Source organism: Pangasianodon hypophthalmus, chromosome 21 (genome assembly GCF_027358585.1).
Source record: "Pangasianodon hypophthalmus isolate fPanHyp1 chromosome 21, fPanHyp1.pri, whole genome shotgun sequence".
In the NCBI taxonomy this organism is placed as follows: domain Eukaryota; kingdom Metazoa; phylum Chordata; class Actinopteri; order Siluriformes; family Pangasiidae; genus Pangasianodon; species Pangasianodon hypophthalmus.
This window is the reverse complement of record NC_069730.1, coordinates 16279582-16305710: the sequence shown is the minus strand read 5'-3', so window position 1 is coordinate 16305710 and position 26129 is coordinate 16279582. Positions and strand designations below refer to the sequence as shown.

General features: G+C 40.5%; 2 protein-coding genes across 3 annotated transcripts in view; both read left to right on the top strand.

Annotated features, from left to right (window-relative positions):
* Positions 1–580: 580 nt before the first annotated feature.
* Positions 581–21025, top strand: upf1 (UPF1 RNA helicase and ATPase). Of its 2 annotated transcripts, none has more exons than XM_026925271.3 (24): positions 581–968; positions 1481–1617; positions 2504–2593; positions 4113–4280; positions 5221–5401; positions 5702–5863; positions 6115–6199; positions 6454–6552; positions 6799–6907; positions 7169–7328; positions 7545–7663; positions 8457–8621; positions 8960–9074; positions 9375–9518; positions 9664–9877; positions 10553–10670; positions 11108–11264; positions 11547–11689; positions 11873–12047; positions 12674–12755; positions 13193–13354; positions 13582–13805; positions 14353–14475; positions 14750–21025. In XM_026925271.3, the coding sequence occupies exons 1-23, from the start codon at positions 798–800 to the stop codon at positions 14470–14472; spliced, it is 3300 nt and encodes a 1099-aa protein (XP_026781072.1). In that variant the 5' UTR covers positions 581–797; the 3' UTR covers positions 14473–14475; positions 14750–21025. The 2 variants fall into 2 exon arrangements, with proteins under 2 accessions (XP_026781072.1, XP_026781069.1); XM_026925268.3 differs by having other exon boundaries at positions 582–968; positions 6115–6202.
* The window catches only part of LOC113533416 (homer protein homolog 3), a 25093-nt gene continuing 19849 nt past the window's right edge, over positions 20886–26129 (top strand). Inside the window, exons 1-2 of the mRNA XM_026925564.3 lie at positions 20886–21025; positions 22557–22606. Of these exons, the coding sequence (XP_026781365.1) occupies positions 22584–22606 (23 nt within the window). The 5' untranslated portion in view covers positions 20886–21025; positions 22557–22583. The remainder of the gene's footprint in view (positions 21026–22556; positions 22607–26129) is intronic.

The window sequence follows — 26129 nt, the reverse complement described above, 5'->3', positions numbered from 1 at the left end:
CAATTGTAGCTATAGGATGTCTTTGTATGCTGTAACTGTAAGATTTGTCTTCACTGGAATTAAGGGGTCCAAACCGGTTCCAGCATGATAATGCCCCTGTGCATAAAGTGAACATCATGAAGACATGATTTGCCAAAGGTGATGTGGAAGTAAGTGGCCTGGAACATGTTTGGGCCCCTTAAATCCAGTGAAGGAAAATCTTAAAGCCACAGCATACGAAGACATTCTATACAAGAGTGTGCTTTCAACTTTGTGTCAAAGGTTTGGGGAAGAACCACATATGGGTGTGATAGTCACATGTCCACAAACTTTTGGCCATTTAATGTATGTATATAATACCTTTCTAGTAATATAATTCAATTACAATTCAATATATATAATAATTCAATATTGTAATTTAATCACAATTAAATTACAATTATAATATTCATTTTCCAGTTCTCTTTCACAATTAGGAAACCCCCCAAAAATGGTACATTTTCTAAATACATCATTCAGTGTGGATTGATCCCGCGCTAAACTTTCTAAAATGTGTGCACTTCTGTCCTGACGTCACCCGTTTCTGCGCTTTACGCGCCGGCTTGTGTTCACGTCACCATTTCGAGTGGGAGTTGAAGCTTCCTTTCGAAGCCGTACGCGTTCATTCGTGATAACGCTTTTGAGTTTAAATCAAAACAATATTGCGAGCGTGTTCGTTTTTTAAAACATATTCATTGTGTAAGTGTTTGTGGGGTTTTTTTGTTTGTTTTTTTTTTATTTTATTTGTGAAAGCGGACCTTGCTGGTTGGGGGATAAAAATGAGCGTAGAGGCGTACGGGCCGAGCTCGCAGACTCTCACCTTCCTGGACACGGAGGAAGCGGAGCTGCTCGGAGCCGACACGCAGGGCTCGGAGTTCGAGTTCACCGACTTCACCCTGCCGAGCCAGACTCAAACACAAGGCCAAACCCAGAGTCAGCTCGACAACCAGGTGCGCTGCTGTATTTTTATGTCACTCCAACCGAGTCTGCAAAACAAATCGACAGGCGAAGCCGCGACACGGAATTAGCGGGCTTGTTGCTTTCTGCGTATTCGAAAATCGTGTTAGCTAGCAGTACAGTTAGCTTAGCTCTGAAGCTAGGTTGCCAAGCTTCGTCGCCTAAATAACCGAATGAACAGTACCTTAAACACCTGTCTGTCACCAACACCAAAACCACCATTTAACCATTTTATTTGTATTTCTTACGCTACTGGTTCAACTGTCAGTCAGTTAGCCAGCTAGTTAGCTAACCAGCCTAGCTAGCTTACCGAAACTTAGCGTGACCGCAGCTGGCAAGCTAAGCTAAGCTAAGCTAGGATAAGCTAGGCTATACAGCGGAGAGACGCAAATTAGCCCTGGTAACATGCTACTGTTTCACTTTCACCGTACTTTCCCGAGCAAGTCGCTTGGAGCTGGGTTTTTGTTCGCCTTTATGATTTGAGTTTCGGTGTGTTTCTGCGAAGGTGAATGGACCTGAGGGAGTTCTGCAGAACGGCGATGATGCTGTGGTGAAAACCAGTCAACTTCTGGCAGAGCTGAATTTCGAAGAGGATGAAGAGGACACCTATTACACCAAGGATCTCCCTGTGCATGCCTGCAGGTAGCCTCACATTCTCACTATGCAGCTTTATTTTTTTTAAAGCATGTAAATACTATCTACTTTATGGAACTATTTATCTTACCATAAATAACGTGACCTTACTCTCTAACAAGTTCTCATCATTATTCTGCAAAGGGATTAGACTTGGGCAGCATTTCCATTGACATAAACATACATAAACAGCTTGGATTTTTTCACATCATTTATGGGCCACATTTAAATGAGCTTCTCAATACAAAACATTTGATACCTGATCATTTAACTCTTCTAGATTTTCCTATTAATATCTACGAGGACATTTCTCAGGCCATGACAGAATGAGGATTGAGTCAGTCCATGCTCCAGAGACAACATAGAATGAACATATAATAAAAAGAGGATAAATACCATGATATTCACAAAGAGAGTTAGTGAATAAGACAAATTAGAGTTAGCCAGTTAGCTGGGGCAAATATGTCACACCCTTGGGGTTTTTAAGATCATGCACTATGGTCACCTCTTCAGTGTTCACTCTCAAAACCAACCTCCTTTATTGCTTATGTTTACCGTAGTAATAAACTTTCTTTCTGATTCTAAGAAGTTTTGGTTTCCTTGCTTATCCTCAAACCTGCATGGGAGACAGGAAAAATTCCCCATGACAGAAACAACTGAATTGCCTGTCTTTTTACAACCACAGTGGTAAAAAAAAAATTGCTGTTTTGAGCCTAACACATTTTGGTAAGGGGAATGATGTAAATGTAGTATTCGAATATGGGTCAGGTAAAAATCAGATCCGTGTCCAAATATGAGAATCGCTCATCAAGGCCCACAGTGTAATTGCGGCCTTGGTTACTCAACATGACTGAATAATTTGTAAAAACAATAATTATTGTTTTTATTCCCATAGTTACTGTGGTATTCATGATCCTGCCTGTGTGGTGTATTGCAACACCAGCAAGAAGTGGTTCTGCAATGGACGTGGCAACACCTCTGGCAGGTAGGGGAAAAAGTCTATTTTTTCCTTTTAACATAGAATTATTTATTCACAATTTAAGCATAACTCACTCACTGAAATAAACAGTTTCAACCAGAAGAATATGCATTTTTGATGAAGAATATGTAACAATTTTGCAAGCACTATAAAGAAAGAGGTCAGGTGTTACACCACATACAAACTACTGGTGAAGTTTAAGTTTTTATATGAAATGTTGTTGGTAAAACCAACTGGTATATTGTGGTCTGTTTATGGACTTGAAAAAGTATTTTAGTGGGCCAAACTAGGGCTTGCACAATATCGAAATATCGCAATATGCATATCACAAGGGCTTGCTATAACTGAATGATTTTAATACTTCAAAAAGTTATGAAAAGTCGAAATTTTAGGACGAGGCAGAAAGCATGCTGCTTTTTTTTTTTCTTTTTTTTTTTCTTCCCTCAAAAGAACGTGAAACATGTATGTTGTGTATGTCATTTGCAGTCATTCGATAAATAAATAAATAAATAAATAAATAAAATAAATAAGAATTGATTGTACACACATAGCTTTAACATACCACACATCGTATTGTTTAACAAGTTATCGCGTATTGCATTTTTCTTCAATATTGTGCAGCCCTAGATCAAACTTTTAAAAAAAATAAATAAATACCGTATCAGAGACACATAGTGTATGTAAACAAAAAAAAAATGGCCTTAGTTCAGCGACTCCAGATTTCTAAACATTGACCAATGTTACTTCTGTAGCAGATCCTCTGTTGTGGCTTGTCCAATAGCATGCTCTTATGAGTACTAGACATTAAGACAGGAAGGGGATGTTTTTAAAGATGGTTGGAGGGAGAAGTATGCATTTATTCTCTGCTTCAAGTTAAAAACCGAGGTATTTCATCTGTTCAGAGTCTGTGGACTAGTGAAAAGTGGTGGCGTGAGGCAACACCAGAAAAAAACATAGTGACTTGGAATTGATGAATCTTGTTTATAGGCAAATGAACCTCAATAGTTAAGCATTAAAAGGTAACTCTTTCTAGTGTAGTTAGTTCAGGCTACTTCACCAGAGTAGCTGCAACAAAACATACATACAATAACATGCTGTAGGCTTGGCAATAGGTCAGATATTGGCGATGGACAAAGAAAGAAATACAAATCTGGGACATTTTGGAATTAATCAACCTCTTGCATTTGTGTGCTCTTCTATTTTTTTTTACAACATGCTGGGCAAGTTTCAATAAACTATAAATAAAAGAATGCTGCCACCTGCAAAGCTTGCAGTGAGAGTGAAACATGGAAGTGAACATATTTTTTTTGTAGAAAACTAGTGTAAAAGTCTGTAAAGCAACAGGCAGTGTATTTTGGAGGCTTTAAATGAATGGTGGTTGTTTATAACCAAAACCATTGGGAATGAATTTGCATACTTCTTGAGGAGTATGTTGTATTGTGCATAATTTTTTTTTGAAAACTCCCTCTTCAGGTAATTTATGTAGCTGTTCATTTACACCGACACCTCTGTTCTTCTTTGACAGCCATATTGTCAACCATTTGGTGCGTGCCAAATGTAAGGAGGTGACCCTGCATAAAGATGGTCCTTTGGGGGAAACAGTGTTGGAGTGTTACAACTGTGGCTGTCGCAATGTTTTCCTCCTGGGCTTCATTCCAGCCAAGGCCGATTCTGTCGTGGTGCTCCTGTGCAGGTGAAAAACATTTGCATCTCTTGTTTTTGTAAAGTTGAAGTTGACATGGCATGTGAAAGTAAAATTTCCAAAAGGATGTGTATTTTCAATTTTTTAGACTGATTGAAACTGAAAGTTCATTTGATTATGAGCCAATTCTGTCACCAATAATAAAACAGGTGTGTGTACTTAATAAGCTTGGGTTATGTACCAGAAATGTTGAATAACTCGATGTCTGAATTTACTGACAATACATTTGTGCGATCATTGTCACCTGGGAGACTGGGAATTACTTCTCAAACTTTTCTGCAATCTGGATAAGAGCCGTCCACCTGTGTTACAGCAAACAATGCAGTAATGACGTCAGTTGCATTGATTTGGGTGCTATTTAAATGTCATCGTGACATATTCTTCGTTCAAAGAGAGCACGTACTGCTCAAGTATGCAGCTTAAGTTACAGGGCACTTCTCACACTTCTGGCTGAAAAGATGAGACCTTAAGAAAGACCAGACAGAGCTTGGTGTCTTGGTGCACGCTCTGTACAAGCGAGTTCTGACTGTCACCAGATGAACGCACCCATGGCAAGATGTCTACAGTTTTGTCTCTTGTTCTTGTTACAAGGAGTAGGGAGGGTGCTCAGCATAAACACACACAGCAACGTTAACTGTTGAACCAACATTAATGTTGAGAGGTGGAGAAGAGAAAGAACAGGAACAAGTAGAGAGGTGTGTCAAAGTTTCTGCCATGGGGAAAACTCATCCGTGAGCTGCAGCTGAGCTGATGGTGATGTTTGTTATAGAATCGGACTAATCCCCTTTCTATATCCCAAGCCTAGTCTGAGCAATGGTTAATCTCTAAAACATTTATATGTTTAAGGTTGGGGGGAAATAAGCACGCTGTCTGTTAACCAAAGTGAGTTCTCAAACAGTGGATTCACATGGGTGTGTGTTTGTGTGTTTAGGCAGCCATGTGCCAGTCAAAGCAGTCTGAAGGACATTAACTGGGACAGCTCCCAGTGGCAGCCTTTGATCCAGGACCGGTGCTTTCTGTCCTGGCTGGTGAAGATCCCGTCTGAGCAGGAGCAGCTCAGGGCACGCCAGATCACCGCTCAGCAGATCAACAAACTGGAGGAGCTCTGGAAGGTAACAGAACATACAGGAAGAACTAGTGTTTGGAGTGTAATTGCATGGGCTAAATAACTTATCTTTGAAGTGTGGTTGAGGAAGCTATTGTTTCCACATGTGATATTTTGGTGATTTGTGTCAGTTCTCCAACATGTTCAAGATCTTCTCTGAACTTTTCCTTTTGTGTACACATCGCATGTCTTTTGCAATAACATCTCGAGAATGCTTATAAAGCTTGAATTTCATGACCCTTTGTCCATAATGTTTGAATGAGTGGCTCTGATCTCACATCCTTATATTTTGGTCTCTGGTTTGCAGGAGAATCCAACAGCAACACTTGAGGATTTGGAGAAGCCTGGTGTGGATGAAGAGCCTCAGCATGTTCTGCTGCGATATGAAGATGCCTACCAGTATCAGAACATCTTTGGCCCATTGGTCAAACTGGAGGCAGACTATGACAAGAAGCTTAAAGAGTCCCAGGTCCGTTGACAAAACGGCTTATTTGCTCACCTTTTTACTCTCCATTTAGACACTGGTTCACTGCGGGAAAAAGTATTTAATGGGCATTTTGTCTGCAAGATGTTTGAAATGTGTGTTTGTGAAAGGAGAACTGTCTCATCAGTTTTGGTAAGGGAAATATTTATATAATTTTCATGTTTTTAATCGTGTTCTCATTCTTTTTTTTTTCCTTTTTTTTGTCTTTTTTTTTTCCCCCATATTTATCTTTTCAGACCCAAGACAATATAACTGTCAGGTGGGATTTGGGACTGAATAAAAAGAGGATTGCTTATTTCACCCTTCCCAAGACGGATTCAGGTGGTAATATTTACTTTCACCATCTTCTCTGTCTACCAGTGGTTCATATCCATCCCATCCCCAACTCCGTGCCCCATGCATCCCTCATCGATGTATGCACGGACGCATGCACCACTGTGTGTGTCTGTCTGTGGTTGTATGTGTGGGGTTTTTTTTTGTTTTGTAAATGTTTATGCATCACTGTCTGGTGGGTATATAATAAACCAAATTGAAATTAAGCAGCATAAAACTAACCATTGTGTATTCTGTTGCAGACATGCGTCTTATGCAAGGGGATGAGATCTGCCTGCGTTATAAGGGAGATTTGGCTCCTCTCTGGAAGGGGATTGGACATGTCATCAAGGTCCCTGATAGTATCCTTCCTGCTCACTTGACAGTGATAATGAAGACAATGTGGACGCTTTCATTGTAAGCAAATGTGGTTTATTAGGCTAGTAGGAAATTTATTCATCCATAAAAGTCCTTCTTAGCGGTTTTGAAATGCCAGCTGTTTAAATAAATAATTAGCAACACATAAAAGTGCTCATTATAGCCTGAATGTCATGCAGAATTGCTTTCGGAAGGTTAGTAAGTGATATTCCTTAATGAGTTCCTCTCAGACTATGGAGATGAGATTGCTATAGAGCTGAGGAGCAGTGCTGGAGCTCCCGTGGAGGTGCCCCACAACTTCCAGGTGGACTTTGTCTGGAAATCCACTTCCTTTGACCGGTTAGTAGGTTATTAAGTAACTTTGCTTATTAAGCAAGTGTTCTTTTTGTCTATTCCTTGTTGTCTGAAATCAGAACTGACTTTTTTTCCCCTAGCAATTACCTGCTTTTAACCATCACCAAGCATGTGCAGGCAGGGCAAATATTAACCAATGTTTCATTTTACCTCATGCCAACGTCAAGCAAAAACGCTGAGCCTGTTTTACTCTGAACTGTGCTGCGAAAGAAAAATCGTACGATTAGTTTCATCTTGTCTTTAAAGCATGCAGAGTGCCCTGAAAACATTTGCGGTAGACGAGACCTCAGTGTCTGGTTACATCTATCACAAGTTGCTTGGCCATGAGGTGGAGGATGTGATCATTAAGTGCCAGTTACCCAAGCGCTTCACTGCCCAGGGCCTGCCTGACCTCAACCACTCACAGGTGAGCCTCAGTGGAGACAGACTTTTAGTTTCTCTGTATCAGATTGCACACTATAATTCATGTGTACTTAATTTTATTTCTAGAAAGCAGAGACTCTGCTGTGGCCAGCCAGCTATTTTATTACGATAAAATTTGTTTAAACCAACAATGCACACGGTTATAACCAGTATGTGTTCGGTCCCTATTATTGAAGCAGTACTGTTTGTGCTTGTTCAGGTGTATGCTGTGAAAACGGTGCTCCAGCGTCCCCTCAGTCTGATCCAGGGGCCTCCTGGTACTGGCAAAACTGTTACCTCAGCAACTATTGTTTACCATCTGGCTAGACAGGGCAACGGGTGAGACATGTGACTGCTCTTGTTCAGCTACACTATTCATACATTTTACATGTGACTGTGATTCTGTTACCCACTTGTTTTTAGACATCTGCTCATCTTTCCATACTTGAAACCCGTGCCACTGATCAAGTGGTAAAAATGAACCTAGAGCACAGAAGAGTGTATCAGTTATACTGAAACAGGAAATAAGACAATCATCCTCACAGATTGTTCTGGCTCAGAAAGACATTTATTTATTTGTTTGTTTGTTTATTCAAAACAAATATTGGCCCTATATTTGTTAGCACTGTAATGGTTAGCTATCACTATTTAAACACTGAAATTGTATCCTCTGATACCAGAAATACTTACCTGTTGCTTGTATATGGAAAGCACCGTGCATAAGACCTTGTCCTAGTTTTGCCAGAATAATTTATTGCCTACATTAATATATCAGCAGTGACAGTAAACTAAAGTTAGCTAGATAACTAGGGTTATCATAGCTTCTGATGCCCAGTTCTGGCAAACGGACATGTCATCTTTGGACTTCACGTCAGTCTGCAGTTCCCACGAACATACATTTCCCTAATATGGCTTGTGTTTTTGCTGTCATGCTGTGCCATAAGCAATGACATAGTAGGGGGGAGGATAGTTGGGATTGGCATGGCAAGAGGACAAGGGACATTTCCATATAATGTGCATATACATAGATTCTTCCATTCTTTGAGGTTAAAAGTATATAAATGCTCTTAATATGTTTAAGTAGTTTCTTGAGCCTGATCAAACATATTGCACTTTTCTTGTTGGGTTACAGGCCGGTGCTGGTATGTGCTCCCAGCAACATTGCAGTGGACCAGCTGACAGAGAAAATTCACCAAACAGGACTGAAAGTGGTGCGTCTCTGTGCCAAGAGCCGAGAGGCCATTGATTCTCCTGTGTCCTTCCTGGCTCTGCACAACCAGATTCGCAACATGGACAGGTTAAAAGAATAATTTTTGTATCACATCAGTCACTTCACTTTAATAGACTTCCATTAGGTTCTCTTTTTTGTGCACTATGCTACCTTATTGTATTTGTTTACCTGCAAATCTAAGTCTTTTACCACTGCTATAAAGCTGCAGTTTCCCTCAGGATCAATAAAGTTTCTATCAGCAATAAGTATACAACTACAAAGGGTCTAAAGTTCGGAACGCCTGCTAATTGATGAATGTAGTCCTGGCAGACCTTTTTGTCATTTAAGCAGATTTTGACAAATAGAAACTGATTGAAAATTTACTTGCTAATGTTATTGGTTGATGTGTTTGTGTGTATGTCCAGCATGCCAGAACTGCAAAAGCTGCAGCAGCTGAAGGATGAAACAGGAGAGCTGTCTTCCTCGGATGAGAAGCGCTACAGGGCCCTGAAGCGCACTGCAGAAAGGGAGCTACTCATGGTTTGTTTCATACTCATTGCATACGAGTCTCTTTGGAGGAAAGCACGTGGTTTGAAATGAGAATTAGATTCCGCAAACAGGATCTATCTGTGTGTGTTTGTGTAAGCTAATGTTCTGCAAGATATTTCAGGGAAAGAATGTAAAAATGAGTTATGAGGCCATTACTTTTTTCTTTTCTTTTTTTTTTTTGAATCAGACAATGTTCAAGACAGTGTTCTCAGACAATGTTCAACAGAAGCAAGGGCATCCTTTATTTTTCCATATTTATGCTACTCAATTGCCTCTCATTCTCTGTCACAGAATGCAGATGTGATCTGTTGTACTTGCGTGGGTGCGGGTGATCCTCGTCTGGCTAAAATGCAGTTCCGCTCCATCCTGATAGATGAGAGTACCCAGGCTACTGAGCCAGAGTGCATGGTGCCTGTAGTGCTGGGAGCCAAGCAGGTATCACCCAAACACCCAGCTTTCTCTTATGTTGAAACTTTGATGCACACATAAGAGCATCTAATAGAGTTTTTTTCTTTTTTTTTTTTGGACTGCATTCCCACTGGTAACTGGCCGCTTTCTTGCTTTCTCCCTCGTCTGTCAGCTGATCCTGGTGGGTGATCACTGCCAGCTAGGTCCAGTGGTCATGTGTAAAAAGGCTGCTAAGGCAGGTCTGTCCCAGTCTCTTTTCGAGAGACTGGTGGTGCTGGGCATCAGACCCATCCGTCTACAAGTGCAATACCGTATGCACCCTGCACTCAGCGCTTTCCCCTCCAATATCTTCTATGAAGGATCTCTCCAGAACGGAGTCACAGCTGGTATGTGAAATGGTTTTTGTTTTTTTGTTTTTTTCCTGTGTATGTGACTGTGTGAACGTGTATGTTGAACATATTGAGCGTTAGGGCTCTTTGAAATGATTTCATTGCTTGAATATTTCCCACATTTTCATAATATCTAGCCTGATCAATTTGAGTCCACAATAAAATGTTTAAAAACCCATGTTCTAATTTTAGTTTAAATTTATCATTTCATGCATCTTGTATCTGGGTTGTGCACTTGTAGTCATGTGTCTCTGGTTAGACAGACTGAAATCTGATTGCTGTATTACATTTTAATATGCAAATTAGCTCATTACATTCAGACACAAAAATGTTCTTTTTGTGTCCCGCGTGTTATCCTGATACTCAAGTTATATGATGCACAGATGTTAACTGAGTTAAATTTGACTTCCTCTTCTATTTTACATTCTGTTGTTTATACAAATGCATAGTTTTTCCACGCCACTGCCAATGTTTGCTTTGTGGCAGTATAGAATTATAGGCTCTGAAAGGATTTGAATACTATATTTTAAGGCATAGAATTTCAATTCAGAGAATTTAATGTTATGGAGGCAGTCTGAGTACATGTTTAGCTCATTGATGTTTATGGAGTTCTCTTAAGAGCTGTTGGCTGTGAATTCCTTTAACATGAGTGTTTTCTTTTCTCTCATTTAGCTGACCGCATCAAGAAGGGCTTTGATTTCCAGTGGCCTCAACCAGATAAGCCCATGTTCTTCTATGTGACACAGGGCCAGGAGGAGATTGCCAGCTCAGGCACCTCCTACCTCAACAGGTACACTGCTTATTATCCTCTATTGCCTTTGGAGTTCAATTGTAATGTTGATTGCTATTATAGAAAAAACATTTACTAAAGCAAGCGTTTGTGTGACATCAGTATTAAAACATCACACATTTGGTTAAGGGTGCAGTTTGCTTGTACAAATAACCTGAAAGATATGTAGAACAATCCATTGTTTTGTTTTTTTTTTTTCTTATTAAGCTGTGGCTTTAGCAAAGGTGTATTAAGTCACTGAGAAAGCCCAATTGGAAAAGGCTTATCTTACCTAATGCACCTTTAAAACATATATTGCAACTTGGCCCTGAGCCTAATGTTGACTAGATTAACTACTGCCGTCCTCTAGTTCAAAAGTTATTTTAAGAGGCCTTATACACAAGACTAGCTTTAGACTTCTCCTGAGAGCTGTGAATGAGACGAGGTTGTGTGTGCAGGACTGAGGCTGCTAATGTGGAGAAGATCACCACTCGCCTTTTGAAGGCCGGAGCCAAACCTGACCAGATTGGTATAATCACTCCCTACGAGGGCCAGCGCTCATACCTGGTGCAGTACATGCAGTTCAGCGGTTCCCTTCATACTAAGCTCTACCAGGTACCAACAGCCATGCACACAGACACTGTCTGCATACATGCTAAGTCACTGTAGTTATTTACAGTTTACTTCACAGATTCATTCTGTCCATAATTTTTAGAATGGCGATGATTGAATACGTGCTTAGGTGCCTACATAAATTTGTTTTAATCTAGCTGAACTTAAAGTCTGTTTAAGGTACTTGTAAAAAATAGTGTTGTAACGGTCGACTACTTACAATTTTAAACATCAGCATGCAGTGTGGTATGTTGGTAACAAGTGTGTGTTTTTCTTCCCCTCAAGGAGGTGGAGATAGCCAGCGTGGATGCCTTCCAGGGCCGTGAGAAGGACTTCATTATTCTGTCTTGTGTCAGAGCCAATGAGCACCAAGGCATCGGCTTTCTTAATGATCCACGCAGGTTGAACGTTGCCCTCACCAGAGCCAGGTAATGTGCTTTACCCAGTGCTTATCCACAGGACTACACATTGTAGTATGTTACATTTTATTGTGGTAGTTTTGTCTTCAGTCTAATTATGAACCACATGGTGAATGCCACAGCTCTGCGTAATTTAGTGTTTTTAAATAGAAACGCACCTTAATTTATGTGTTGTGGGTTTTTTGATATCAGGTATGGTGTGATCATTGTGGGGAATCCTAAAGCTCTGTCTAAGCAGCCACTCTGGAACCACCTGCTGAACTACTACAAGGAGCAGAAGGTTCTGGTGGAGGGGCCTCTCAACAACCTGAGAGAGAGCCTCATGCAGTTCAGCAAACCTCGCAAGCTCGTTAACACCATCAACCCTGTGAGCATTTCACTTGCATTTGTGCACGCACGCTTCCAAAGGCGGCACTTTTAGGGCAGCACTGCTATATACTAACCTCATAGCATAGGCATTTTCGTATACACAAACTGTGTCATATTGATGTCATGTACATACATGGAAAAAGGTTTTTATAAATGTCATTGGTTTTAGTAGCTCTTTTGGCCCTGTCAGAAGTCTTTCATCACATGACCAAATGGTCTAGATCTGATATTATTATTATTATTATTATTATTATTATTATTATTGATCTAATTCAGTGCATTTCCACAGAAGTTGCAAAACCTTCTGAGAAACCGCCAATGAGAATGCGTGTTGTTCTCATTAAGTTGGCTGGTTTGTGCTTCCACTGCATGTAACCATTAACAGTACCATAAACAGTGACAGACTGTAACTGATTTGGCACAGGCGTGGGTGGGGTTTGGGGTTATGTGGGTGTGTTTGGGGATGGGGACAAATTTCCGTCCCCACGCAGCCCTCTGTTACCCTGTTACAGAGGAGTTAGTACAAGGTGAATTGAATTGATGACCCCTGATCTAAAGCCTTGAGTAACATTAAATCTTGGTGTCAGTTGAAGTAAGCTCATTTGTGTGTTCTTTTTGTCTCAGGGAGCTCGTTTTATGAGCACTGCCATGTATGATGCCAGGGAGGCCATGATCCCCGGCTCAGTGTATGACCGCAGCAACACTGGTGAGGAATGCAAAATGACTCCTTATGGGACTTTTATTCTTGCATATTATTCCTTGAAGTAGGGCTGCGCAGTGGTTGCCTGAGTCCAATGCTGTAGAATCAACACAGTTCTTGAATTGAATTGCACTAAGAAACAAATCAAGTTAGCATTTTTTATTTTAAATGAAGCTTGCAAGTTCTTTTATTGGTACTTACTCAGTACTGTTTCCCCAATGCTCTGAGCATTTTCTAATCTTGTCCAACACACCTAGATCAATTCCTCCGTCAGTTGCTTCATGAGTTGGGTGTGTGCAAAACGTGCTAAGAATGTCTGCTCCAGTATTGGAATTGGAACCATTGATTGATTAAACAAACTTGTTCATTGTCTGCTAGATTTGACAAAGCACTAAAATAAAACTCCCACATTGTACTGTATATTTCTGTTTTTGTCATTCCAGGTCGTCCATCGAGCATGTATTTCCAAACTCACGACCAGATTGGGATGATTGGTGCAGGGCCGAACCCTATGGCCTCCATGAACATTCCCATACCCTTCAACCTGGTCATGCCCCCCCTGCCCCCACCAGGCTACCTGGGCCAGATTAATGGCCCGGCTACTGGTATGATGGCTCTACACTCTTACACCAGCCCTTTTCTATTCTATGCTGTTTAAGAACCTCTGATGTAGAATATGGCTAGCTAGTAGAGGGCCAGATAAAATAATGTGGAGGGTGTTTTTGGTGGTTGGAAAAAAAATATATATATATATATATATATATATTTATTTATTTATTATGGTATTGTTTGTTTTACATCTCTTAAATTTTTTATTTTCTCTCTTGCTCAGGTCGTGGTGCGTCAAAGGGAAAGCCAAGTGGGCGCGGAGGACGGCAGAGGAATCGTGGCGTGGGTAACCATGGCAGCGGGCAGACCAACATGGCAAACAGCCAGGCCAGTCAGGATCTGGTATCTCAGCCCTTCTCTCAGGGTCCCCTGACCCAGGGCTACATTACCATGAGCCAGCCCTCACAGATGAGCCAGCCAGGCCTGTCCCAGCCTGAACTTTCCCAGGTACACACACTTTCATTGCACTGACTACTTTTGTTTATGTACTGGTGTTAAGCTATAGTTGAGGAAAAGTAACTGGGTGTTTGTGTTGGGTGCTTTATAAATGCAGTAATATAGTCTGTCCTTTATGGAAGTGGGCATGTAAAACATAGTCACTGTAATGTATTGGGCTGCCACAACAAAAGCCAGAACAGTTCCACTGTATCTTGGCATAGATTCTACAAATCTCTGTAACAGTGCTGGAGTGATGGAACACCATTCTTCCAAAACCGTTCTTCTCTTAATTGGTGTTTTAATGGTGGTGGTGGAAAGAAGTATCTAAAACATCAATCCCAAATATCCCATAGGTGTTCAATTGGGTTGAGATCTGGTGACTGTGCCATAGCATATGAATTATAGTCATCAAACCATTCAGTGAGCCCTCATACCCTGTGGATGGGGTTATTTGCTTCCGGAGAGAAATGTTTCATTACATGGATAAATGGATCAGTCAGAATAAATTTGTAATGATTTGTCTGTAATCATCTGGTCCTCCTCCTTTGTCCAACAGGACAGTTACCTGGGTGATGAGTTCAAGTCGCAGATGGATGTGGCTCTGTCCCAGGATTCCACTTACCAGGGTGAACGGGCATACCAGCATGGAGGAGTGACCGGACTCTCTCAGTACTAGAGTGTAAGAACACATATGCACAATACCACAACACCTGCTTGGCAAGGGTAGCGCTGTATAATATGCACAACACATTATTTGAATGAAAGAACAAACTAAAACAAGATAAACAATGCCATTGGTGTTGCATTATTTATTTATTTTATATTATATTTTACATTTTGAACTGTTCCAACACTCCTTGCGGTGCCAAACTGCTTTTGGGAATAGTGTTATATAAACCAGTCCTCAGAGTGTAGCAGTAATGTTGATGGAGCTCTTTTTCTTGTATCCTTAGGTTGTTGGAACGGGAGCTAGGCCTACGCTGAGCTTAGTTCATCAGCATTTTAAATCTGGGTAAATATAAAAAAAGAACAAACATGGATGCCCGTTTTCCACTGTTACAACTGAAGCACCATGGTGTGAGAACAACAGGAGAGAATCAAACCAATCACGTGTGAAAAAAGAGGGAGAAAAGCAGGATAAGAAAAGAGGGAACGAAAGAGAGTGGAGGGAGGAAACCACCCCACCACTCGCTAAGGATGGGAAGGAGGAGAGAGGAGCAGACGCAGCATAGGAGGAGACGATGTAGGAGGGAAATCAAACCGAGATCTTCGATCTGCAACTCCGCATAGTCGAGGCGCCTCCTGGGGAGCAGGGCAGTCCCTTACCTGCCTCCTCTCTCTCGCCAGGCTGCAGCCGGCAGCCGCAGACCTCGCTCTGCCACCCGAGACGGAGAGAAGACGAAGTTCTCTTAAAACTACCTGCAAAAAAACGCCACGCTTGCTCTGTCGTCTCCACAAGCTGAAAGATGAGGTGACGTCTTTAAAAAAATGATCAAATAAAGATATTTTTTAAAAAAAACACTTTCAAGCAGCTGATTTTGGGGAAAATTTTCCCTTCAAAGTTGGAATCTGACTTTCAGATATTACCACCAAACATCTTTGAGAGGATGGGGAAACATCTGCGGCGGAGGGTTGTGCTTTTACGCATTTTTTTTTTTATTTTATTTTATTTCTTTTTTTTTTTTTTTCTTTTTTTTTTTTTTTTTTTGTGGTGGTGGTGGTCCCATCTTTACAAATGGTGCTAGGAGTCTCTGAAGAAAGATTCAACTTTGAGGAAAGTTTTCTGATTGAAGGTTGTGGAGTAGTGGTTCAGAAATGGAATGGCTCTGAGAGATGTCGCCTGCTCTGGGTGTGTGACCAATGGAAAAGATGGGGAGTCTTAACAAATGGCTTTGTGATATTTTTTAACAAAATGGCAAACTGGAAGGGTTGAGAGATTTGAAGTTTATCATTTTTTGCCTCACCATTTTAAACAAATTGTTTTGAACCCAGATAAACAATTGCAGCAGAACCTAAATTTAGAGATAGGTCATTAGTGGCTTGTTGATGTCTCTATATGGAAAACATGAGGTCATAGGTCCCCAAGAAAATGAGCCAAAAAGCCAGTGGTCAAGCCACTAAAGTTAACCTGTCGCATACCATACGCTCACAGGACCGCTGGAGATTGAACCCGGGGGGCTAATACAAGTTTGAAAAGAGTTTAGAGAATTATCTCAATCTGTAGGAAGATTAAAGCGCTGCTCTCACGTTCAGCAGCAGTTCTGGCAAGTAGCATATTGGTTATGGTCAGTTCCTCTGGCTTCAGTACCGGCATTAAAATCTTTATGCTTCCACTACAGGCAGTGCTGCAAAACCAAGATTTATTTTCTAAATCACTCCACCTATTTAGTAAAATTCATAATAATGCACCACATATCAGATTGAGTTCTTGAGTTAAATTATTCCTATACATGAGTTTGAGCCATGAGTTAAATACAGCCGAAAATCACAAAAGTGGCCGTTTGTTAAAGGGTAAAGGGCAGACAGGTGGGATTCTCGCTGTTTGTGTCCGTTTCCCACAAGCAGACTGAAAGAGGCTGCTGTACTCGTCTCTTGCTTACTTGGATGCCAGTGTGTGCGTAGATGGTAGTGTTCTGCTAAGGAGGTTGTGTATGTGCCTCCATATTAATTGTCTCTCTTGTTTTGTGATTAATAGTTTGTTTGTTTTTTTTTCTTCCCCCTTGTTGGTTGTTGAAGTTGCTTTTCCCCCTATTTACTGTCTTTATTATTTTAACACCTAATTGCATTGTATTTCATTTCTGTAGTCTAGATATGAATGTGAGGTGTACCACATTATCCACTTCATGATCTAAGACTATTCATAAATTTCCTATTTTTTTTTTTTTCGTTTCTTTCTTTTCTAAAGCTCTGCTCGTAGAATGCTTTGATGCAGCAACATGTGATGCCTTGTCATTTTCATTAACCCTGGAATGTTCATGCCTTGCAGTTATTCCTTGCCTAGTGGCACAATAGCTTGGCATTACTACCTTTTTAGTCTTGGCTCTAAACTGGAAAAAAAAAACAAAACCAAAAAAAAAAAACCTTTCCCTATTGGAGTTACAATTGTTCATTTAAAGCGTTTTGTTGTCTAATGGATTTATAACAAATTGCAAAAAGATTTTGTCATTTCTGACATTCACTGCTTGTGTGCATAGCGCTTTCATGTTATTTATAGTTATTCTCATTGGTAGTATCAAAGCTAAATGTAGGCTATACATCCAAAATTAAACAGGGAACTAAATATCCAGAACATAGCTTCTTCATGTTCTCATTTTTAAAAAATCAATTCCTCTCCCCTGACTTGAATGATTTGAATGGGTTCCTTTACTTTGGTGTACTTGGTAAGCAGATACTGCCCATATCAATAATAAAAGTTTTTTTTTTCCTCTTTTTTGTGTGATATGGCCTAGAGCAACAACAACCTGATAGAGACTGATGAACACCCATTATACGGAGGTTGTTCGGGTGGTTGGATAGACACTGTGTTTACTCACTTGAATGCTAAAACTTCAGTACTCTGATATGGCCATGTCAGACTCTCATACTTAATGACAGCCTGTTGAGATTGCAATCAGAAGAAAATTACAGAGGGGACTAATACTGACAAAATAGATGAAGTACCCTGACCACCCTGAGGGTAGGAAGACTTTAAATTGAATCAAAGGGTATAAAAGACCAGAGATTAAGTTTTCTTTAATGGAAATATTTCCCCACAGTATGTAATTCTTGTAATGTTACTACAATAAATGTTGCTTTATTTCACTCAAGAAGACTGGTCGTTTGAGTATGTATTGTCTTCGAGTTATTAAATATTCTAGTGAAATGTAAAAATCCTATTTGAAATGAGACCATAATTCTATAAAATTAGACCAATTTTTTGGACTAAGAGTGTAGTATGATTTGAAACATACTGTTGCATTTCTTACATCTGTCACATGGTTTCAGCACTTCTCATTACACTGATTTGATTTAGAAACTCGAAACAAGCATAAGCTAGCTACCACTATTGCCTATGGTGTACAAAAGATTGTATACCCTTCAAATCCTCAAGACTTTTAATGTGGGTTAGACAATTTTACAGATGTTCGTTTCAAAATGTGTATGTCAAGATATTAATCATGTAATTATTAAACTTATATTTCTGAATGTGTGTTAAATGTTGGTCTCTTGCTGTTTTTGAATCTTGGAGGGAAAAAAATTCCTATCTCCTGACTTTTGACTGTTTATGGAAAATTGCTTGAGTTTGAGAATTGTGCTGTTTGAATTTTACATGATTTAGAACGGCTTGTACCACCGCACTCTTGAATTCTGGATTGTAATTTGTCAGATTAATTTTCTATAGCAGCTGCTCTGATGCTAGTTCCACCTGCAAGGCAAATCACAGGTTTATAATAATGCACTCATTCTAATGCATTATTGCTTCAGTAGTAACAGTGTACACAGGGACTTGTATGGTGGATGCTCCACACACAGGGTTAAAAAAAAAGCGTAATTGTTTATATAGTGAAATTTTTTGAGAGATGTTCACTTGGCTTTTTTGGAAGGATTCTCCAGCATTGAGTCATTGTAACAATAAGAGGAAAATATCAAACAATATGACTTTTGCACTTTGCAGTTTCTCAGTAACAAGACAAGCTGCACTTTTTGTCTTATTAACATCACGAGAGAAAAATAGAGAGGCTGGTGAAGGAACAACTATTTACAGCTGCTGTAATGCAAGTGATAACAGGAACTAAGTTGTCTTGTGGACTTTCCACAACATATAGTGTAACTATAGGTGAACTGATGTCATTTTTTACTTAATAAAAAATGTCTTTGTCATTTTGATGTGGTGTAAGAGGAATACAGTACTTCAGGACTTGTTGTAGGACAGTGTTTCTCAGTCCTTGTCCTTTAGTACCCCTGCCCTGCACATTGTGGAGTTTTCTCTCCTCGACTCAAGAACATTGTTTTATTCTTTACTTACTGAATATTGAATTGATACCAAGAGGACACTAGAGGGCAGGGCAGGACAGATCCAAAACTGCATAACACTATAGTAAATAATATGTCAAATTTATCCATGATAGGATTGAATTTCGCTATAAACCGATTAGTATGGTGGGAAAACCGTGCGTCCGGAATTATGCCCTACTCTCTATTCCCTGCAGCCATCAAAATGCATTGCAGATACTATGTAGAATACTCTCTAGGGCACAGGTTGCTAGACCTGGTTCCTGGAGTACCCCTGTTTTTCCTGCTCTAACACACCCACTTCAACTTAGGAAAAGCTGTTTATTAGCTGTTGGAATCAGGGAAAACACTCAAATGTGCAGGACCTCAGATCTCAAAATGAGGTCCAGGGACCTGAAGGCTGGAGGTTTTTTTTTTTTTTGTTTTGTTTTTTCCCATTACAATGGTGGAAACCATTATCAGAGTTATTATATTCATTTATTTTAGTTATTTACCTATTTTACTGGTCACTTGAATTATAACCCAAACTTCAATAACTCAAAAACAAGTAGGCCTGCAAGTGTTTAAAATCTAATCATATTTTTAATTTAAAAAATGTGTTCTGTGAGTGAAGTTTGGGAATGAAACTGGCTTTAACTAATTAATAGTCAAAATATTATTGCACACAATTAAATAGCAATCTTAATGTTTGAGTAGTTGGATTAATAAATCATTAATAAATCTATACTAAGGTGTTCCTGATTGTGTAAAGTTTGAAAACCCTGGTCAGGGCGATTTGGACACTACTGAGGCACTATGGAATTTCACAAGCGCACTGGATATTTTCCGTTATGCTTTTGAATAGTGTTACTGTTTACACTTACATTTGGCTGACACTTAAACAGGATACAACTGAGCAGTCAAGGGTTCGGGGCCTTGCTCAAGGGCCCAGCAGTGGCAGCTTGGTGATCCTGGAGGGATGGACTTATCAGGTGACATGGAGGGGGTCCACATCTGCCCCATGGAGAGATTGGTAAAAGACCAGGCAACATTTTTTCCAGTCTTGAACCTCCTAGTTTTGTTGAGCCTGTGCCTGCTGTAGCCTCAGATTCCTGCTCTTGGCTGAGAGTAGAGGAACCTGATGTGGTCTTCTGATGTTGTGGTCCATCTGCCTCCAGGTTTGATGTGTTCTGAGATGCTTTTCTGCTCACTACGGTTTTAAAGAGTAATTAGTGAGTTAGTGTAGCCTTCTTGTGAGCTTGAACCAGTCTGGCCATTTTCCTCTGACCTCTCAGCAGCAAGGTGTTTCCGCCAGCAGAACTGCTGCTCACTGGATGTTTTTTGTTTTTCGTACCATTCTATGTAAACTCTAGAGATTGTTATATGTGAAAATCCCAGAAAAATCAGCAGTTTCTCAAATTTCTCAAGCCAGCCAGTGTGGCACCAGCACATTTTTCTGGGTTCACATTTTTCTGCATTCTGATGTTGGATATGAACATTAAGCTCTTGACCTGTATCAGCATCTGCATGATGTTTATGCACTGCTTTGCTGCCACGTGACTGGCTGACTGGGTAACTGCATGGATGTGCAGGTGTACAGGTGTTCCTGAATTATGTGCAAGGTGAGTGTATATGGAGAAGGTTGCGACTAGTGTGAGATTTGGGACGCAGCCCGATAAAGCGTCCTCTTGCGGGCTCGCGCCCTCGCCGCTGTCCGTGCAGCAGGTGGCGCACGCGAGCGCCTTTTTTTAAAAGCCCAGCGAGTACGGAGGCAGCGCGTGACACCGGCACTGTGCCGCGGCGGCTCGCGCTCGGCTGTAAACGGAAGCGGCGGCGACGGAAGCGCGTGACAGATCGACGGCCCCCTTTTAACGAGTTGCCAAGTGGCGCGGCGCGGCGTCGCGAGCGAGGAGTTGGACAGCGAGGCGCGTGCACGCTGAGCAGAAAGCGGCGAGAGTTTTGCGGCTGTCCGCAAGGTTACCGAAGTGCAGGCAAAGAAAGAAAGAAAGAAGGAAGGGGAAACAGGAAGGGAAACTCCACACAGGATGTTCAGTACCCCTCTGTCCCGTGTTTTAACGGTTTTAGTTTAAAGTCTCGTGTGGAGCTGAGAGAGCAGGCTTTCCGGTCCTCTCCCGGTAATTCCGGGACGCATCCGCACGCGACTCGAGGGATACAGGACTCTCTGCGGTTTCTGCACTTCCCTCACTCCACAGGGGGCAATGAGAATTCCTGTCTTTTTGCATTGACAACGAAATGGGGTGAGTGAACTGTGTATTCAGTGTGTGTGTGTGTGTGTGTGTGTGTGTGCCTGAGGCGGGAGAAAAGCTGTATCTAGGCAGATGTGTTACAACAACTTCTTGTTGCTGTACAGCATTTCTCTCACAAAATCACAATCACTGTGACAAAGTGCAGTTCTCAGGATGCAGATGTACATGTGTGTGTGTGTGTGTGTGTGTGTGTGTAACACCTGAGACCTTAAGCTTTATGCAGTAAGGATGCACAATGCATTATTTTTTGTTATTATTATTATTACAGGTTGCAGTGTGTGGTTATATCAATACTATTTGTTTCATTCAGCACTTTGGCTGCCACTTGTTGACTTTAAGTGTGCCTTTGCACTTGTAATGTGGGCTTCAATGGGATTCAATAAAGAAATCATTTTAGTCAAAATAACACAAGCTAGTCTTTAATGACATCTCCCTGTCAGGAAATTCCCTTCAATTGCAATTCAGTCAACAGTAAACATTGTCACAAGGCAGCTTTACAGAAATCTGGGTGTAGATTCAGGTCCCTAATAAGAGGAGAAGGTGGCGGGGAAAAACTCCTCGAGAAGAAACCTCGAGAGGAACCAGACTCATGTAGAATGGTACTGAGTCTGATGAAAGGATGAAAGGATGTTCAGAGTCCTGGGATGAGCACACCACAGCGTTTTATGATTACAGGGACAGTTCTTAGGTACAAGTTTACAGTATTCAGGTGAGATTATCTCCTGAAGAACAGCTAAGACTGTTTGGGATGTGCCATCTTTGGTTATTCATGTGGGACTTTCCACAACAATGGTTTTGTACATGTAGATTTTTGCCCCCTGAACTGTGGGGTCCAAATAATGTCTTTTTTCTTTTTTGAAAGGTGCAATAGGCAAACCTGTGAGACTACCACCTAATGACAAGTGTTGATACCTTAAACTACCATTTTACTGCTGTTTTTCCTGCAGCTGTACATGAAGGATTTACCAGTATGCTGTAAATTACAAGATAGAATGCAACTGCAATAAATAATGCTATATTTGCAATATAGCACTTATCACATTGTGATATCCATGTCTTAGCCTATATGTTGCAGCCTAACAGCCTATTGAGGACAGGTCTGAGTATTGGCATTATGATAAAGTGCGCTTGGGGAATTTTTTTTTGTCTGTGAAAATATTGTAGTTCATTTTAATGTGTGATGCAGTCACTTTTTATTATGTATTAATTACACTGGTAGATGCACAAATGAGTAAGTGTAATTAGGTCATACAGTGAGGATGGGGTTATAATTGAATAAATAGTCAGTAGCGACATTAGGTTATAAGTGTGTATTATGTATTAAATGGTAGCTGTTGGCATGAGGGCTCTTGAGTGTATTATACAACATGACAGTATGAAGTATTTCAAAGGGATAATAAGAGCAATCCTACTTTCCACAAACGCACAAAGCAATTACTGTGTGTTTTCTAATTAATGTTTTGGAGCTGTGTGTCCATGTGTGCTATAATGCTTTTATTATGGCTCTTTTTTCCGATTGTAGAAAAAGGTCCTCATCTGTCCAGTAAGGATGTTTCCGTCTCACAGAGAAAGGTAAGCAGTGCCATACGCCCAATAACCATCTCACCACCACCACCCCCTCCACTTCCCCATCCACCACCATCCACTTCTGATCTAGCTCCTTACATTTCCCAGCAAGATCCAGGTTACGTTACATCCCTCTTTCCAAACTATTGAACTCTTGGCCCTGAAGCAAAGTGTGATATATTTATAAAATATTCACAGGTATGCCATTTCCACCGTCCACCAAATCTGTTTTTAACTGCACTGTAGTGTTTAATTAAGCTCATCCAGAAGAGGCGCAGTATGATTGGGAGAAACTCGCACCAAACAGAGCGGGCTCATCTTTCACAGAGCACCAACAAAAGGTCATGGGAGTTGGTATGAAAAGCCAAGCAGCCACATTTTGCCATCAGCGTAGAGCCTTGTGAAATGTCTGCTTCATGATTTGTATCAGCTCTAGTGTTTTACAGACTCGACCTTGGGGAGTTCAGACACGCTTAATGTTGGTCTGGATAATAGCAAGAGAGCATCAGGTTAATTAGATCAGGCTTTCTCGAAGCTCTCAAGGTGAGAGGATGGCTTGCTTGGCCTCATTTCTAACTGAACGGCACCGCTTGTCCTTCAAATGACCTCACGCATTCAAACGCAGAGTCTCAGACAACCACAAAGTTCATTCTGACACAGCATAACTTGGGATTGTTGTTTTTGCTTCATCTAAATTGCTTGTTTAACATACTTTAGGTGGTTAACGTAACTGATGAGGTATTATAGCCAACATGGAAGTGTAGCAATTAAATGGGAGACGTACTGTAGAAATATTACAGTGGAGTGGCAGTCTCATTTGAAATGCAGCTTGTATGCTATAGCCGTACTTGCATTCAATGCCAGTTTGTTTTAGATGATTGTATCTGTCACAAGCTTGATATATACTGTCAATATAAAACCCCCCAACTACCCCCTCAGCACACACACACACACACACACACACACACACACACACACGCACACACCCTCCTTATGCAGTGCTTTAGTTCAGCATGTTTTTCTGCTTTCTACCAGTGCTGAGCAGCTGTAAGCAGTTTTATCAAGAGGCTGTTTGCTCAGTAACATTCGCAGTAATTGCTTCATTAGGAATGTATATATCAGGCAATAAATCAGTGAAATTTGTAGGCAGTCAGAGAGTAAAACTTGTCTCTTCATGGCTTCATAGACACACACACATGTCCACACAGGATGTAGCACACTGTTCAGAGGAAAGATTCATTTGCATTTTTTGTGTGGTAAGCGTAGTTCCTTGACTGTTTGCTTATGGGTGGAAGTGCATATCGGTGTGTTTATATTTGTGTTGGTGCGTGTGCATCCTGTATTTTCTGCTTCAGTTTCAGAGAAACACTGGAATCAGGTAACAGCTCTGGAACAAGTGGAAACAGAGAACTTCTATTGGTTGTCTCACTGAATTTAGGCTTTTCCCCACTGTATAAAGTACCACAACTTTTGGAACCAGGAAGCTGGAACTGTCTGTTTTGTGGTACTGGCCTATGAACTGGAACTATTGGAGCTTAGGGGCGGGCCTAGAAGCACTGTTTGTTGCTGATTGGATATGAATCAGTCAAACAGAATAAAAAACTGAATAATTTGGTTCGGCCATGCTGTTCATACCATCACAGAGCAAAATTTTGCTTTTTTTATCCTGCACAAAAATTTCTCAAAAAACATGCTGCTTGTCTAGTTTTTGTCATTAGTCTGTTGAAATGATGTTTAATTTCATCAAGGTAAGAATGTTTCATTTTGTTATCACAGAAGAAATATGAAATCTATTTGTTAACTCTTTTGTCAGTAATTTTGATGTAGCAGATATAATCCTGATTTTACAAAAAAAGATGTTTTATTCATGTTCTTTCTCCATGTTTAACCAAATAATGGTGTTATCTTGTGCTGTAATGATGTAGTCACTTTTATTTACTTCTATTCCAGTCATCTCTCAGGCTTGGTGGAAGAAAAAACTAGAGAACAAAGTTCTATTGGTTCCTATTTGGGCAAATTAATATTTTTGGGTGCTTAGGAAAACCCAAGAAACATAATCTGTACTTTTCCTTTATACAATGTCTTTTCCAGTTGATTGATTGAAAAGTTTGATAGATGTCAGATAATGTGATTGATACCAGATGTGTAATGAAATGATAAAGAACCCAAAGCAAGGTGTGAGTGTTGCACTCCTCTGCCCCCCTTGAGAGGTGCTCCAGGGTCCAGCGGCGTCCCAGAGACGTGGCTGAGGAAGGTGATCTCGTCAGAATGGCACTGTAATCATCTCAGGGATTTGTGTGTGTATGCATGTGTGTGCCAGTGCCAGTGCTGGAATGCACTGTGTGATACGAGACGGCAGCAAGGATTACGCAGAGATGAGAAAGAGAATTAGATTGCTGCTGTAACCCTGATCAGGCACACTGCAGAGTTTAGTAAATGAGTCTGTCTTTGTCTGTCAGAGGTGGACAAATCAGTGGTACTGGCTCTTAGGACTAGCAGATCTGGTGTTCAGGAAAGAAAATAAACCCTAATTCCTATTAACTTTTGCAAATCATTTAGTATGTATGATTCGTCAGAATCCAGGCACTTGCTGCACTACACACATTAACTGAAGAGCGATCTGTTTGGCGGCAGAGTGATTTTTACTAGGCATGCAGCCATGTAACTCTTCTGCTAGCACAATACTCCCAGTACGTCATCTCACATTTAAACATATCGAGAGAGAAAATAACAGTTGCCAGACTCAAATAATATTTTTCTTGCAATGTGAGGACAGATTGGCTAGCTAATGATTTTAGGATTTGTCCACCCCTGATCTGTTTTCTGTAAGGTTTGTGATAGCGGGTTGTCTAGGACTGGGCACCCTAATTTGTGCAAGGAGCTTGCAGTTAGTCATTACAGCTATAAAAAATAAGGTCAGCTTTCTAATCTGGAGCAGTCATCCATTACAGGTATAAGAACCTTTATCTGTTTTATATCCAGAGCTATTAGGTATAGTTGTAGAGTTTGTTTTAAGGCAAAAATGGCCTTTTTTCCAAAAGTATTTTGTTCCACTCATCCAGTAATGACAGTGTGCCAAGACATGCCTCCATCTAACAGAGATGTTGCTTTATATTGAGTGTGTAAATTCAGTCAGAACCTCCAGCAAGGTTTTGAAGGTGACTGCTGGATGGATTCAGTGCTCCGTTCACTGCTGTGTTTTTCTATAGCAAACTCCTTTTCAAGCTCTCCAAGGAATGCATAATAAGAACATTTATGATGTTTTTAAATGACCGCGTATTGGTGGTCACGTTTCCACGATGACTCATCAGGCACTTAACCTCAATGTGTTTTAATACTCCTGTAGACCTTTTATAATGTCATATATCTGCCCTATTGTAATGTCAGATATATTGCATTTAAAAAATAATGACATTTTTTCTTGCTCTATGTCCAAAAACATTCATGACTCATGCTCAGGTCCTTCAGTTAAGTATGTCTGAGTAAGTTTGAACTAGATTTGATGAGCACTTTATCTTGGATGGTGTTT